This window comes from Podarcis pityusensis, assembly GCF_964106645.2.
Source record: "Podarcis pityusensis genome assembly, chromosome: 2".
NCBI classification, from domain to species: domain Eukaryota; kingdom Metazoa; phylum Chordata; class Lepidosauria; order Squamata; family Lacertidae; genus Podarcis; species Podarcis pityusensis.
The window spans coordinates 6479778-6496487 of NC_138029.1; the positions used below are offsets into that span (position 1 = coordinate 6479778).

The window sequence follows — 16710 nt, forward strand, 5'->3', positions numbered from 1 at the left end:
CCCTGACCCCATAAGTATGTTTTATAATAATAATAATAATTTATTTATACCCCGCCCATCTGGCTGGGCGGCTTCCATAGAAACCAAAAATACACTAAAATATCACACGTTAAAAACTTCCCTGAACAGGGCTGCCTTAAGATGTCTTCTGAATGTCAGGTAGTTGTTTATCACTTTGACATCTCGTGGGAGGGCGTTCCACAGGGCGGGCGCCACTACCGAGAAGGCCCTCTGCCTGGTTCCCTGTAGCTTTGCTTCTCGCAATGAGGGAACCGCCAGAAGGCCCTCGGCGCTGGACCTCAGCGTCCGGGCAGAACGATGGGGGTGGAGACGCTCCTTCAGGTATACTGGGCCGAGGCCGTTTAGGGCTTTAAAGGTCAGCACCAACACTTTGAATTGTGCTCGGAAACGTACTGGGAGCCAATGTAGGTCTTTCAAGACCGGTGTTATATGGTCTCGGCAGCCGCCCCCAGTCACCAGTCTAGCTGCCGCATTCTGGATTAGTTGTAGTTTCCGAGTCACCTTCAAAGGTGGCCCCACGTAGAGCACATTGCAGTAGTCCAAGCGGGAGATAACCAGAGCATGCACCACTCTGGCGAGACAGTCCGCAGGCAGATAGGGTCTCATTTACATTTACAACCATAAGGCTAGCGGGTGTGCAGCTTCCATCCTAAGCCTCTGCAGGGATTGCTCTCCTCCCAAGGAGGCTTGGGAGGGGTGCAACTTCACTCCCAAGCCTCTGCAGGGATCGCTGTCCTGCAGCGGTATGGGGAAGAGTTGCGCCCTCCCTGCATGACTGGCAGTGCGCAGCTATGGTCACCTCAACACTATCCGTGGTAATTTGGAGGTGCTGGGCGGATATTTGCACCCCGGTGCCACATCTGCTAAAGACAGCCCTGGGTGGCAGAGTAGGTTTTGTCTGACTACACTGAAGACAAACACAGTTGTAAATTTTAAATGGTATTTTTACTTAGTATCAACAAGCATTTCTGTATTTGACAGCAGTATGGGAATAATGCAAAAGAGAAACTAGAACAGACAATTCAGGAAGGCCACTTCTCTTTCTGTTCCTAGGTACAAGGCCTATTTGTTGCCGGATTTTCTCTCAGTGCAGTGGGTCTTTATTAAAGGCTGTTGCTTATTCTGATATCAACCCTATGATTCTCTTAACAATGAATGAAAATGGATTGACGGCTATTCAAAGAACAGAAAGCAATGTGAGTGAAACAATTATTTTTTTAAAGGAAATGGTAATTTGAAATGAAAATATTCCCCTCTGAGCATATTTTACAATATATTCTCTAATCTTCAGTTGTGGTATTGAAGAAAAAGAAACTTTGACCGAGCCCTCAATGGAAAGAAGCACATTTTTGGCAAAAAGTATACTTTGGCCCTTCGCCAATGAAAGCGTCATTTGAAAGCTTCTGTTTGCTTTTTGCTTTTTTTGTGAGCAGGATTATTTCTGATTAATGAACTGGTTCTGATTGGTCCTCAGTGTCTTTATAGGCCAACAGAAGCACTCGACTCACCAGTTCTTCCCAGCAGTCCTTGAGCCTCTCTGTCCACCTGGAAGCCTCTGCCTGATCCCTGTTTCTAGCTCTCTGAAGATGAATTTGTGGCTCCCTCTCCTGCTTGCAGGCTCCGCCTTTGTTTTGGTGGGTGCAGGTAAGTTCTGTTTGTGAGCACCTTCTCTTTGGCTCCTCAGCCAAGAGTAACGTCTCCTGGCTTTACGACAATAGCCATTTTCAATCTTGTGCTTTAGATGGGGCTTCAGTTCAACAATTTATAGTCATTTGCTTACCTTTTGGGAGCTCTTGAGGAAAAAGAAGAAGAAGAAGAAGAAGAAGAAGAAGAAGAAGAAGAAGAAGAAGAAGAAGAAAGATGAAGAGAAAAGAGAGCGATTGAACCAGAAGGCTTTTGGCAAACAAGAGGTTGCAGACTCAGAAATCTGAAAAGCTTAGTGGCTTTTGTTTTAAAAACTGTAAAAAGGCAATACCTTGCAAAATAAATGTGTAGTTGGAGAGTTTCTTCAAACCTTTATTTTCAAAGATGAACTGCATCAAATTCCTTCCCACCCCTCATCCCTACTTGAGATCAGTTTTTTGGAGGAAGCCAAGGGAGAATCTTGAGTGAATAACCAAGAAACCAGTCTATGTCTTTCACCAACCCCATGCTACAGACTTCCAGGTATAGGGCACTATATAAACTCAATAAATAATAATATTAATAATAATAATACAGCCTGAGGGCCAAAGACAAAGCAACCCATTAACTCTTAGCAGGTAGGAAAATCAAGGGATTCCTTCTGAAACTTCAGTGAATTACTACAAAGGTGCTCTTGGAGGAAACTGATTTTCTAGATCCATTTCTATCAGGGTTTAGGTTTGGTTTTGGCACAGAAACTGTATGATGACCTCTGTCAAAATGACGTCACGCGCATGCGTGGAAGCGGTGAAACGCGACCCACACACGCACAGACGCGCAGTTACGTCTTGCGTTCTATTAGAACGGGAGTCGCATCCTGAGGTACCACTGTATTAAAATCCCATGCTTTCAAAACACACACACACACACACACACACACACACACACAGTGGCAGAAGGAGAGGAGGGAGGAAGTGAGATATTAAGGTTGCATGGATCTTGTCTTCCACCCCCCACGCCATAGGTACTTCAGGCTTTCCAACTGCTCTTCCTTAAAAATTGAAGGAGAAGGGGCTGCAGTTCTGCTTCAAGCAGCCACTTCCTGCTCATTGTGTGTATTGCTCTGCAGGATCCTGCTGTTTTGCAGCCTTTGCAGAGGTAATGAATGGGGGGGGGGAGGGAGGGAGAGAGAGAGAGAGGCACAGGCACAGGCACAGGCACACACATACACGGAGCCTGGAGAAACTGGCTAAGCAGGTACACTGAAAGGTCCTGCCGGGAACCTTTAAGGGGACTAGGCTAGTCCCACTAGTTCATGGACTGCACGCCACTGCTGGAGAGGCTGTGCACGTTAGGGTGCTTTGGGATGGTTCTGGTCCTACATGGATGATATTTCAAGAGGGTGATGTTTAGGAAGTGCTCTTTGGCCCCATACAGCCTTCAATGTGGGGTTCCTCAGGGTCCGATTTTATCCCCCAGGCTGGTTTCTACATGAAACCACTGAGTGGGGTCATCTGCAGATTTGGAGTACATTGTCAGCAATATGCTGGTGACACTCAGCTCCACTTCTCCCTTACAGTGGGGCAGTGGATGTGCTGGACCATTGTCTTCACTTGGTATTGGACTGGATGAGAGCCAACACACTGAAGCTCAATCCAGATGAGACTGAGGCACTGTTAGTGGGCAGTTTCCTAGACCGGATGGATGGGAAGTGGCCTGCTCTTGATGGGGTTATGTTGCTTACCAGGGCAAGACGGTTTGAACGTATTACTGATCCTGGCCAAACTGCACTGGCTGCCAATTAGTTTCTGAGCCCAATTCAAAGTGCTGGTTTTGCCCTATAAAGTCTTAAACAGCTTGGTACCACAATACCTCAAGGACTGTCTCTCCCCATGTGAACCAATTCGGACGCTGAGATCAGCATCTGTGGACTTTTTCATGTGCCTCCTCTGCAAGAGGTCCAGAGGGTGGCAACACAATAATGGGCCTTTTCTGTGGTTCCCTGTTTGTAGACTGCTCTCCCCAGGGAGGCTCGCCTGGTGCCTTCATTACATATCTTTAGGCGCCAGGCAAAAACATTCCTCTTCTCCCACACCTTTGGCTAATTAAACTATCTTTTGCCTTTGAAGCTGTACGTTGGGGCGGGGGCAGTATTGTTTTTGTTTGTTGTATTGCAAACTGCCCTGTGATCCTTGGATGAAGGGCAGTATAGAAATTTAGTGAATAATAATAATAATAATACAAAAGGTAACAGGCTACAATACTTTATACACTTACCTGGAGGACACATCCAATTAACTCAATGGGGTTTACTTCCAAATAGGATTTCCCCAAATCAGATTAAGGATTTCTACATAATATTTCAGAAGAATGAACTATAAAAGCAAGGTAGGTTCAGAGTCTGCTGGTGGGCTTCTCTGGTAATTTTGCCAAATAGCAACTTTGAAAATACGGACTTAAGGTTCATAGCAAAGCTGAACAATGAACTGGATGTAACTAAGTCCATTATTATAGTGGACAAGCTTCGGCCAGGAGGAGGAGGAGAATGCAGCTGCTCCCAAGAGGACAACCAGAAGAAGGGCAGTGTATGAACATTCGGAACAAGACAGAGTTGTCGGGTTTTGTATATTCTTTTTAGGTTCTGTGAAACAGAGAGGGGAAGCTCCCAATTTCCACCAAATCATGCCTATGGTGCTATCCTGTGGTCTTGTTTATTCGTATAAGTTGTGCCTCATGGCTCTGTACCCCTGGACTGTGAATTTTTTTTGACCTGCTAGAGGTGTCAATGGCCAAGTTTGTGTAGGGGGAGGATTTGTTGGTTTTGCTTGTTACTGTGTTATATATTTCTGTGTGATCCTTGGAGGAAAGGAGGTATAGAAATTTAAATAATAGTAATAGTAATAATAATTCAGAAGAATACAGAGTTGTCAGGTTTTGTGTATTCTTTTTAGGTTCTGAGAAACAGAAGCGAAGAGCTTTTGGTTACTTCCAGTACATGCCTACATCGCATCTGTGTGGTATCCTTGCTTCAAAGGTCTATGAGCACCGCCGGATTGAGCGCCCCTGGTTCCTAGTATCTTTGGAAGCCGCTAGAGAGGCCAGCAGCCTGCTCCAGTTGAATATGACAGTGGGCAACGCGGTTACTGGAGAAGAATGTCTCTTAATGACAAGACTGACAAGGCGTCCCAGAAGATTTGCTGTTTGAAAATATACACATACCCCTCTGTAATAATAAAAGCAGAGGTTGATTCCTGGTAAGGAAGCAAAATAAACCTGGGTTTTGTTTTGTTTGTTCTTCCTGAAGTGTATGGATATAGTGCAACTAAAATGAATCTTGCTTGTGAAAATTAGGATTTCCCCTCCTCCTCCTCCTCCACAGGAAAAAAGACAACAAAGATCAAAGGCAGTTGAAATGATTAAAAGTAGTCCACAAAGCTTTAGTTTAACATGCAATTCCACCCCCACATGATATTCCTGTGAATCAGAGTTTATTTCATTCCCTTGTTGTCTATCCCATCCTGCAGGAATTGAAGCAAGTGAGGCACATCAGCCAAAGGTGGAATAGGATGCATAGCAGATTTAAGAGGATTCACCTGGTTTGGGGGTGGCAGGAGAGGAAGGACTGGTCAGTGGAATGGACATTGCTATGTGCTACTATGTGGGATGCGGGTGGCGCTGTGGGTTAAACCACAGAGCTTAGGACTTGCTGATCAGAAGGTTGGCGGTTTGAATCCCTGCGATGGGGTGAGCTCCCGTTGCTGGGTCCCAGCTCCTGCCAACCTAGCAGTTCGAAAGCACATCAAAGTGCAAGTAGATAAATAGGTACCACTCCGGTGGGAAGGTAAATGGCGTTTCCGTGCTCTGCTCTGGTTCGCCAGAAGCGGCTTAGTCATGCTGGCCACATGACCCGGAAGCTCCCTCGGCCAATAAAGCGAGATGAGTGCTGCAACCCCAGAGTCAGTCATGACTGGACCTAATGGTCCGGGGTCCCTTTACCTTTACCTATGTGCTACTATGTGGGGGGGAACCACTTAAAGTCCATTCGCACAACCGAGTCCCTTACTCACTAGCAACAACAAGTCACCCCTGAAAATACTCTAAAAGCAAAGATTTGTTTCCTGCCTGAGCAGAAAAGGCTACAGCGAGTGATCAGAAAAGCCATCAGAGGCTGGAACCCAGATCTTTGTTTACACACAGTTTTTATAGTCATATGAGTGCAAGGCATTCAGTGGTATGGTCTAACAGTCACCCTAGCCACAAAGACAAGTGTTTCCACACACAAGATTGCTAGGCGTTTTTCCTGCTCATATGTCTAAACCTTGCATGCTTCTGTCACTTTCCATTACACACTTCTCTATTCTTTCTTGCTCGTCTCTTAAGCCTGGTTGCTCCTCGATTACAATAAGAATAAAAACGATTATGTTACACCAAAAGGGTGTTTGATGGGAAGAAATTCATAAATGAAATAAGTAACTAATAATCATTAGCCTTGTGATAAATAAGAACAGGGGAACTCACAGTTGCAGTGCTGGGCATTATTTTGGGAGCATCACATCATTCGGACATCCAGGCAACACCACAGCAGTGAGCCCAACAGACTTAAAGAGAACCAGAGCATCCGCTATATGAAGAGGGTTCATTTCCTATTATATTTTGTATGTTTGTTGTATGGAGTTATGGAAAACATTTCCTGATGAGTATGATCAATTGCATCATCATCATCATCATCCTCATCCTCATTTATTTATCTGCCACCCATCTGGTCTCCCCAGCCACTCTGGACAGCTTCCAGCAAATTAAAACAAAGTAAGACAACAAACATTAAAATCATCCCTAAATCATAATAATAATGAGCCACATTAAAATATGAGGTCCACAAAGAAAAGTTGTTTTTCCCCAAAATGCCAACATTACCCAAATTCACAATGCTTACATTTACTGTACTTGAATAATTATTATTGTTTTGAGCATTTGTAGTATGTTTCCAGTACTGTACAGTCATACCTCGGGTTGCGAATGCTGCGAGTTGCGTGTTTTTGGGTTGCGAACTGCACCGTACCCAGAAGTACCGGTTACTTCCGGGTTTCGGCGCTCGTGCATGTGTAGAAACACAAAAATGACATCACGCGCATGCGCAGAAGCACCAAATTGCATCACGCATGTGCATAGACACGGCGCTGCGGGTTGCGAACATGCCTCCCACACGGATCACGTTCGCAACACGAGGTATGACTGCATCAAAGTGGGGGGACGGACTGCCCCTGTGGTTTCCTCCAGTGTGGATGCAGGATCAGGGCCTCAATCAGCAGGGCTTGCTAGTGGAGAATATAATATTCTCTGCTTAAATGATGAGCAGGTCAGAGGACTTAAACAAGAAATTGCTTATTATAGAACTACAGTGTGTAGAACAGGTCCTCTCTTCTTTTGCTACTCTCTAATTCTGCCTCCCATAGTGTGGGGATTGTTTGTAATCTTGACAACCTCTCCAATACTCTTTCCCGCTCCCTGACACCGCCATTGCTACGTGGCTTGCTGCATCGCCTGGCCCCTGGGCATTTCCTGAGCTGCGTGGCGCTTCTTCTATTGGCTGGACTGAGCGACGTGTCACCTACCTCAATGACTGTTGCACCAGAACTGGTGCCAACATTCTGGGCCTGTCTCGTTCTCAACCGCCCACACTAATCTATGATGCTAGAAGCTGCCAATGCCAGAAGTGGGAGTTGGCAGTAAGTTTTTTAATGGTTGGCACTGACTAATAGAAACAGTTTAAAAAAGGCGCTATTTCTCCCCTTTCCTTATTTGATAGTGTGTGTTTGTGGGAGGGCGTCATTGCTTTGTTTTTGTTTCATTATGTATTTTGTGTTCTCATTTTGTATTCTTTTGTTGTGAACTGCCTGTGATCTTCAGATGAAGGGCAGTATACAAATACCCATCACCATCGTCAATCCAGTTATTCAGTTCAGTATTCATTGTTATATGTGTGCAAGCAGAGAGGGCCTTTTGACCTGCCCTGGCCCTTGTGTGATGGTCCAAAACAGAAATAAACTGACCTGTCCATCCTTAAATCCAAGGGAAGTGTAGCCTTGTCATCCAGTGGTGGCGAAGCTGCCACAGCACATTTTGATTTGGGATGAATAGCTGTGGGCTGCCACAGCACAGGTAGGAAGTTCATGGACAATGTAATGACACAAAGTGGGGCAGCTAGCAGAGATTATCACCAATGCATCCTCCTGACATGTTTCCCATTGAGGCATTCTTATCAAAATGAAGAAGGAACATTGCTGGGCTGCTTCACTGCCACTGGAAGGGCCATTCAAACTTTGTTGTTGAGAGAGGGCCTCCGACCATCAGTTTCAAGCAGCGCCTGCTCATCTGTCTCTACCACCCTCTAGATTTATGCTTTTTGGATAAACACAGAAGCCTTGTGCACGCAAGTAGGAGTTGGGAGGCTGCTCCCATAGGCAGCATGAAGCCTCCTTTCACAGCTTAGTTGCTGGGGTCAGGGAAGGTGGAGGCAGCCCGGAAGCTGAATCTTAGAGCCCCTGCACCACCATCACATGGGAACTTCCAAGCAGCCCCTGAAGCCAGCCAGAGCCAACTGCTCTGGGCTGCTGAGACTGCCACTGCTGCATTTCCCGGGGACATTAGATGAAATCCGGGGACATTCTGGGGATAGAATTTGTCCAGGGACTTATTCGCAAATCCGGGGACTGTCCCCAGGAAACGGGGACGTCTGGTAACCCTAGTCTGCCCATCACCCTTCCCTCAGCTGCCCTACAGCTGAGGTGGAGGCGGCAGAGAGGCTCCACGCAGCGCCCCCCACCCCCATGGGCGGCTTGCCCCACCCTCGGCTGCAGGACGCACGAGCCACACCCGACACCCGAGTGGCTAGCTACGCCACTGAGAAGAGCCCTGATGAATCCCATCTAGAACAGAATCCTGTTCTCACAGTGGCCAGCTAGATGTCTATAGGAAACCCTCAAGCATATACCTTCCAATACATATGTACCTACCAGAAGGAGCTTGCACCTTTGCTAGTGCTCTGTACAAACATTTGAAATGCTCAATATTATTGCATATACTGGGCTGTTTACGGGGCAGTGCTGGATTAAACCCAGTGGAGGCCCCTTGGCAGTCAAAATCTGGGCGGGGGGCAGGCCTCGTGCGCACGCTGGAATAACATTGAACTAAGAAAGCTTGATTGTCGTTTTCTTTCAAGATCAAATCAATATTATTTTGATCCATTGTCACCGGACCCCTAAAAAGTATGGGGCGCATAGGCCAGTGCCTACTCTGCCTATTTGTTAATCCAGCCCAGCCCCTTTGGCTGGAGGAGAGAGAAGAAACAGAAGTTGAGGGACGCCTCCTGATGCGCTGCAGCTGTTCCCCACAATGAAATGGAAGGCTCAACATTTGTCAGGCACTTTCGGATGCTCAGCAGCCCTGTGTGGTTACAACAACCCTGTAAAGTAGGCCAGTGCTATGCGCTTCCCAAATTGCAGCTGAATCCCTTGCAGATTGGCATCCAACCTCTGCTTAAAAGCCTCCAAGGAAAGAGAGAGTCCACCACCATCACAGAGAGTATTACCATCAGAAAGTTCTTCCTAATGTTTAGTCCGAATCTCCTCTCCTGTCCTCCCCTGTGGAGCAGCAGAAAACAAGCTTGCTCCCTCTTGCAGCCCTCAGATATTGGCTCTCCTCTCTCCTCTCAGTCTCCTTTTCTCCAGGCTAAACATACCCAGCTGCCTCAACCGTTCTTCATGAGGCTTGGTTTCCAACTGCCTCAACCATTCCTCATCAGGCTTGGTTTCCAGACCCTTCATCATCCTGGTTGCCTTCCTCTGCTCACCTTCCAGCTGCTCAATATCCTTCTTCAACTAGCCTGCACTGACCAGCAGCAGTTCTCCAGGGTTTCATTTGGGGGACACACATTCCCAGCCCCCCCCCCGGAGATACTGCCCAGGACAGAAGACCTGTATGCAAAGCAGACGGTCGAATGGAGACCCCAAGCCTGCCTTAAAGGACGTGGGGATGGTCTCCCTTTGGAAATGGGGCAGCAGGAAGAAGGGTGTGAAATGTTGAGGTGAATCTGCCGAGAGAAGATGCAGCAGGCGGAACAGCAGGTGCCTCCAAGTTCTGACAGAGGAGCATCACCTCTCAGGAGAGGCCAGGTCCGGGGGGGGGGGGGTTGCCACGGTGACAAGGACCTGCCCTCCTTTGTGACATCACTTGCTTCTCCCTTAAAAGGCACCTACTTGCAGGGGCCATTGTGGGTTAGTAGTGAGGCAAGTGGAGGAGAGAGGAGTTGGTGGTGGTGGTTGGAGAAGATAAGGAGAGGTGTTCATTTGGTTGTTATTTTGATTTTTATTTGATTTATTACTTTTATTTGATTCATTTGATTTGATTTATTTTTACTTTTTCATTTTAACACTTTTATTTTACTTTTTTACTTTTTTGTTCTTTATTTCCATATTTTTTTTTTTACATTTTTATTTTGTGCACATTTGGTATGTATTTTGTATATATTTATTTTGTGCACAGAGGAGTAGTTAGGGGTAAGGTAAGTGTTGGGTTAGGGCGGGGCTGGGGTGGGGTCAGAGTTAGGCGTAGGTGGGCATTTTAGAGAGTTAGCTAGTTTAGAGAGGAGGGTGGGAATTTTTCGTGAACAAAATGTGCAGACTGTAAGTAGGATTCCTTCCCTTTCTCTTGGTCTCCTGGGGGCAGAGTGTGAGTCCTGGGGTCCCCTGAACAGCCTTGACTCTCTGGAAATTGACCCTGCCAGTCTTCTCCAGAGAGCTCAGCTCCTCCACACATTTCCCCCGTCTTCCCCTTTTCTCTCCCCTCTTATCATTTACTAGGACATTCCTAGCCCACTTTCCTCCCAGGAGCTCAAGGTGGCCTTCATGGTTCTCCCTGCCACCAATTGTTATCCTCACAATGGCCCTGCAAAGTAGACTAGGCTGGCCCAAGGTCCACCAGGGAGATTCCAACCCTGCTCTCCCAGGTCCTCCTAGTCCAGCCCTCCAACCACTACACCTCTGCCTGGCTCCATTTTACATCTCTCTTGCTGCCCAATGGCATCAGCCTTCTCCCCCTTCCTTAGGGTCTCTCTGGCTCCAAGGAAGACTCCACCACCTTCCTCATGTTCTGCTCCTCCTCTTGGACACCTTGATGCTTGGAGGACCCTCCTAGGAGTCTCCTCCCTCTCAGGAAGGGCAGGGCTGTCCTAAGAAGACAAGGCAGAGAAGCTGGCAGTGCTTCTCTTTCCTTTGGGCTGGAGCTCTTGAACCCATAGCACTTGGGGCCTCTTTTCTCTCTCTGCCAGCCCTTCGTGCTCTGGGCTGCCTCTTTCCAGCTCTGGTGATACCCTTTCAGGTCACTGAACTGCAGAGAGATGGAAAGAATTGGGCCAGACGCCCCTCCTCTCACACAAACACCCCCCAAGAACTGGGGCTGCTGGCTTCTGAGTCGCTCTCTCTGCTCGTCTCTTCTAAGTTCAGGTGCTTAAGACAGCTGATCAGCTGCAGCAACAGGGTGGCCTCCCTGCAAGGCCTGGAGCAGACTGCGGTCAGGTGAGCAAGTGGACCTCCTTTTTGAGACAGAGGAGGGCAGGAATGGGCTAGGGGGGCAGCTAGTCAAAAGATGCACAGAACCAGAGGGCTGGATCTGACCCAAGGCCCATCTGGGTCAGCGTCTGGAAACCCAACCCCCCCAGTGATCAACCTCTTTTGTGGGTCCAGTGGAGGAAGCTGTGGGCTGGGCTGCGGGGCAAGGCGGGGAGGCAGTCGTCAGCAGGAGGGGCACCTTCCCTGGGGAGCCATGTTCTGGGGCAGGAGGCCAGGATTGGCCCCCAAGGCCTGGGGTGTCCCTCCCCTGTAGTTGGACTTGGAATTCAGGAGAAAACTCTTGGAGCATTGAAACTTTTCCATATTGTATCATATCATAATGATTTTTTGGGGTCATTTGCAGAATATGGAGAGATAGCTTTTCAAAATGAGAGCAAGAGAAAGGCTTCTTTGTGTCCGTGAGATGAGTCTGTTTGTCTCAAAATTAGACCTACAGTCATATCTCGGGTTAAATCTTTTCAGGTTGCGTCCCGCGGCGACTGGGGAGTACCGGAAAGGGTTACTTCTGGGTTTTGCTGCTTGCGCATGCGCAGACGCTCAAAATGAAGTCACATGCATGCGCTGACGACAAATTGTGACCCGCGCACACGCAGACACGGATTGCGTTCTGCTCATGTTGCGAACGGGGCTCTGGAATGGATCCTGTTCGCAACCAGAGGTACCACTGTAATATAAACGTGATTACTTGGCAAAAGCAAGCTCACACCTCCCATTGAGTTTGTATACATACTTAAAGTACATATGTAAGAGGCTCATTTATAATTGCATTTTGGGGTGATTCATGTTCTTATGTAACTGCGTTGTTTTATACTTTCTGGAGGTCCCATGATCATATTATAAAGTAGTTGTGTTCTATGCTGTAAGTCAACCAACTGCTAGGAGTTGTTTCGTTTCCCAAAGTATTTCTTATAAATAGAAAATTAAGTGTGGCACAATCCAATTTTTACTCTGAAAGTGCAGCTTAGAAAAAATGTTTGAGATCCACCGTAGTAACTCTTTGGCCTTAACGGGATGCGGGTGGGAAGGTCAGACGTGGCGGTGACGCGTGTGAGCCGCGATCCGCCCGTTCTAGCGCTTAAGCTCCGCCTTCGGCAGCCCCGCCCCCCCATTGGAGCTTCTCCGCCTTCCGTTTAAACGCGGCGACGATCGCCACCCGTCCTCCCTCGCGATTCTTAAACCGCTTTCCTCCTCGGTTCTTTTTGTTATATTCTATTTTATTTTGTAACCCGGGGGAGCAGGATGTCCAGTTAAAAGGAGATGGCGCCGCCCCCCATAAAAACGAGACCGCCGTCACGAACAGGATTCGAACCTGTGCGGGGAAACCCCATTGGATTTCGAGTCCAACGCCTTAACCACTCGGCCACCGTGACTCTCGGGCCAAGGCTGCGCGGAGCTTCAGCTAGACCGGCCCGCCAGGCGGCCTGGACCGACCGCGGGAGCGCGAAACGGGCGGCGGGGAGAAGCCCGGCGGCGGCGGCGGCGGAGGAGACCCGAGCGCCGCGTCTCCCCTCCGCCTCACGCGCCGCCAGAAAGGACGCCCGGCCCCGGCGCCTTCCGCTCGCCTCAGCTTCGCGACCCCCAAATTCCCCTCAGCGCAGCGCGGACTCCATTTTTAATACGAATATTCCCGATAAATTCAGGCGCCGCCGCTGTTCCCTTCCCCGCCTTCCCGCCCAGCCCCGCAGGTCCCCTCAGGCCGCACTGAAAGCCGCGCGGGTTTCGTGCTCCTGAGCATGTGCAGAATTCCCGCCTCCCTCGTTGCGCGTCCGGGGCCAGTTGCCCGTCTTTGAGGAGGCTCCTGAGGGCATCGCTATCCCCGTCGCCTAGACTGGGATTTCAAGGGCTCCGAGGTCACGGCAGACACGGAATCTTCGCGACTCCCAGCCTGGGAATTAGACCAGCCCAAGCCTCTTCCCCCGGGGGTGCTGGTTGGGGTTGGACTAGATGACCCTGGGACCCTTTCCGACTCGACAGTTCTGCGATTCTATGTCCCTCACGCCTTCACTTTGAATCATGGGCCTGTTTGCCTCGCCAGGTTCCCTCGAGAGCACAGGCAGGATATATATTCCATAAATAATGAGCCTGGAAATGTGTTCATGGGCATCACCACTAGTTAGTATTTCACATGCTGCAGAGCTAAGTCTTGGTGCAGGAAAAAGGTGATCGCCCCATCCTTGCACTCTGTGTTACCTGGACACTTCTGCTGCCACTCCTTGTTGCGTACACAAAATCAGTTGGTTTAATAATAATAATTTTATTATTTATACCCCACCCATCTGACTGGGTTTCCCCAGCCACTCTGGGCGGCTCCCAACCGAATACTGAAAACAATACAGCATTAAACAATTTAAACTTTCCTAAACAGGGCTGCCTTCAAATGTCTTTTAAAAGTAAAATAGTTGCTTATTGCCTTGACATTTGATTCCCTCCCTCCCTCTCTTTCTTTTTTCTTTTCCTTCTCCTCCTGCGATGCGGCTGCATTTTAATATTTTAATGTTCCATTATTTTAATGTTGTATTTTATTTTTGTTTTTAAGTTGTAATCATTCATCTTGTTTTTATTATTGCTTGTAAGCCGCTCTGAGCCCGGCCTTGGCTGGGGAGGGCGGGGTATAAATAAAAAATTATTATTATTATTATTATTATTATTATTGACATCTGATGGGAGGGCGTTCTACAGGGCAGGCACCACTACTGAGAAGGCCCTCTGCCTGGCTCCCTGTAACCTCCCAGAGAGGGAACCGCCAGAAGACCCTTGGAGCTGGACCTCAGTGAACGATGGGGATGGAGACGCTCCTTCAGGTACACTGGGCCAAGGCCATTTAATAATCGGCAACCTCCTGTAAAAGGATGTAGTTAAAAGGCGAGGTCCGTCCTTGCATCTCCCAGTTATGATAAAGGGTGGCTAAAGTGTGTTGCAGGAACCTTCCTGCATTAAACAACATGTCCGGCACTCAAGACTGCAAGACTGTCTGATCTGCAAGCTTCGCTCCTTTATTCTAGACGTGCAAGGAACACTGGCTCTGGCTGCTCACATTCTGCATGAAGTGCCTCTCTCCTTTAGGATTGCTTTGATTGCCTTCTAGTTTGGCCCTTAGAATAACAGAATCATAGAGCTGGAAGGGATCACAAGGGTCATCTAGTCCAACCCCCTGCAATGTAGGAATCTTTTGCCCCACATGGGCCTCGAACCCACAACACTGATAGTGCTAATGATAATGGAAAGGTGAGGCATTATTCCCAAGGGCTCTGGTGCAAAAGAGTGAATAATGTCATGAAGCTCCCGGGGTGACCTTGGGCCAGTCGCCATCTCTTAGCCTAACCTAATTCTCAGGGTTGTGACGATGAAATGGGGAGGAGGAGAATCCTGTGCACCACCTTGAGCTCCTTGGAAGAAAAAGGTGGTATATAAATGTAATAAATATAATGATATAAATGCACCATATGAAGCTGCTGTTTCTGAGATGTCATGTAATCAGAATAGTTTTAATGTAACAGACCTGAAACAGAAAGATGCTTAGAATATCTGTTGCCCCTCTGAGCACGCACTGGAGCCACCCAGAGTGGCTGGGGAAACCCAGCCAGATGGGCGGGGTATAAATAATAAAGTATTATATTTTTATTATTGAAGATTCCTTTGTAATGCATTTCTCAAAATGCATTTGTGTCGTAAAGGTGCCTTACAATGATAAAAGAAACCTAGGCCTTGCCTGCAGGTTTACAGTACAGAGGAAACAGGGAAACAAGCAAATTCATGAGCCATTTGCACCCCAACCCCAGGATATGGCCTGAGCCTTGTTTTCTTATTTCTCCCCAAGGGATCCCTTACTTCTGAATTCCGTGATCCCACTCGCACTCAACCCAATTGTTAGCTACAACATTTCGCTTTTTAGCCCCCCCCCCCCCGCATTTTCAGCCCTAGTCCTACATTTCCTAAACTGAAGGAAAGAGGGGAATTTATTCTTGGCTACTTTCAGTCTCGACTTCAATCCGTGTCCTTTCCCATCACTAAACAGAACATCCAGTCGAAAAATATATACATACATGTATAAACATGCATGCATATTCTATACACCCACACTTGTTTCCGGTGGGAGATGCGCCCGACCCCTCGCCGTTCCCCGCCCTTCAGCCTCCGCGTCTTGCGGCTCTCGGCCTGCAGGGGGCGCTTCGCCTCCAAACCGTGGCCGGGCTTTCCCCGCTTCCTCCCTTTCCCTCTCTGCCCAGCAGAGGGCGCTGCGAGGGCCGTGGCGGCGGCGGCGGCGCACGGGGCAGGGCGAGCGGAGGCGGCGGCGGCGGCGGCGCGGCCCAGGCCGGCGGCGCTGGGAAAATGGCGGTGCGGAAGAAGGACGGCGGCCCCAACGTCAAGTACTACGAGGCCTCGGACACCGTTAGCCAGTTCGACAGCGCGCGCATCTGGCTCAGCAAGAACTACAAGAAGGTAGCGGCCTTCCCGCCCAGGGCCCGGGCCTCCTGCCTCGGCTGCGCGGGAGGAGGGCGAGACGGGGGCGCCCGTCCTCCGCCTCGGCTGCTCCCCCCGCTCCGGCCCCCTCCCTCCCTCCTCGGGACCCCGCCGCGCGCGCCCGGGCTGCTCCCCATAAGCGAGCAGGGGCTGGGGGGTGGTTGGGGGTCGCGCGGCGCTGCGGGACCAGAAGGGATGGGAGCGGGCGGGCAGGAGAGGGGCAGCGCGCCCCCCTCTTTTCCCATAGGGAGCGGGGATCCCAGCGACCCCACCCCGCACCCCCGGGAGGGTCTCTCCGGCCGCGATCCCGCTCCGCCCTCCTCCGCCGGACAAGGGGACCCCATTTGGGCATCCCATTGTTGTTTCCCTCCAGGCCGCCCAGGGGTGCCGACTCCCTGCTCTGACCTCTTGGCGTCTTGTCACCTGCTGCCTCGTGCGTGGCGCCCCCATTGTCCCTTGAAGCATTTCTCCCTAATTTGATCCAAGTGGATTTCTCCCAGCCGAGTCCCTGAAAGTTTCATTCACTGACATATTAACTGACCTCCCCCACCCGCTTCTTCTTCTTCTTCCAAATGGTTCACCCTCCCTCCTGAAGCAATCCCCAATTGACTTCAATAAATGATCTCCCACCTGCTGAAACTGTGCTCTTTGACTTGCTTCCTGCCCTGTTATATTTCTGCATTAGTCTTCTGGAAACGGGGTGCGGTGCACTGTAGTGCTTTTCTTTCCTACCTCCAGGAGAGCTGTTCAGCTGCCCCTTAATCTGGGGGGTACTTTGCTTTGCTTTTTCAGTTTATCTGATTCCTGTCAGCAGAAAATGGAAAGGCTTTTGTGTGTTGCAGTTTACCTCTCTGCCTCTTCCTTTCATTAAGTCTGCAACAAGAGACTCCTCTCCCCAGATTACTGAGGCTGTTTGCATGTTAGATCCCCTACTCCTTTCAGCTTTCCTCTGTGGTCCTCTGATCAGCCCAAGGCCCAG

At 49.1% G+C, this 16710-nt stretch overlaps 1 protein-coding gene and 2 long non-coding RNA genes across 15 annotated transcripts in view; 2 read left to right on the forward strand and 1 right to left on the reverse strand.

Moving 5' to 3' along the window:
• Positions 1 to 1544: 1544 nt before the first annotated feature.
• On the forward strand, positions 1545 to 4916 carry LOC308471191. Its single transcript, XR_013982772.1, has 2 exons — positions 1545 to 1665; positions 4596 to 4916. It is a non-coding gene; the product is annotated as an uncharacterized lncRNA (long non-coding RNA).
• Positions 1664 to 9565, reverse strand: LOC308471212. Of its 2 annotated transcripts, none has more exons than XR_013982796.1 (4): positions 9494 to 9565; positions 4565 to 4867; positions 3922 to 4084; positions 1664 to 1813 (listed from the first exon to the last, which is right to left on the reverse strand). It is a non-coding gene; the product is annotated as an uncharacterized lncRNA (long non-coding RNA). The 2 variants fall into 2 exon arrangements; XR_013982797.1 differs by lacking the exon at positions 9494 to 9565 and adding an exon at positions 6163 to 6241.
• Positions 9566 to 15564: 5999 nt separating this feature from the next.
• Positions 15565 to 16710, forward strand: part of SMARCC2 (SWI/SNF related BAF chromatin remodeling complex subunit C2) — a 30409-nt gene continuing 29263 nt past the window's right edge. For all 12 annotated transcript variants that reach the window (XM_080994389.1, XM_080994391.1, XM_080994392.1 and 9 more), the window contains exon 1: positions 15565 to 15710. In XM_080994389.1, coding sequence (XP_080850515.1) covers positions 15600 to 15710 — 111 coding nt within the window. In that variant the 5' untranslated portion in view covers positions 15565 to 15599. The remainder of the gene's footprint in view (positions 15711 to 16710) is intronic.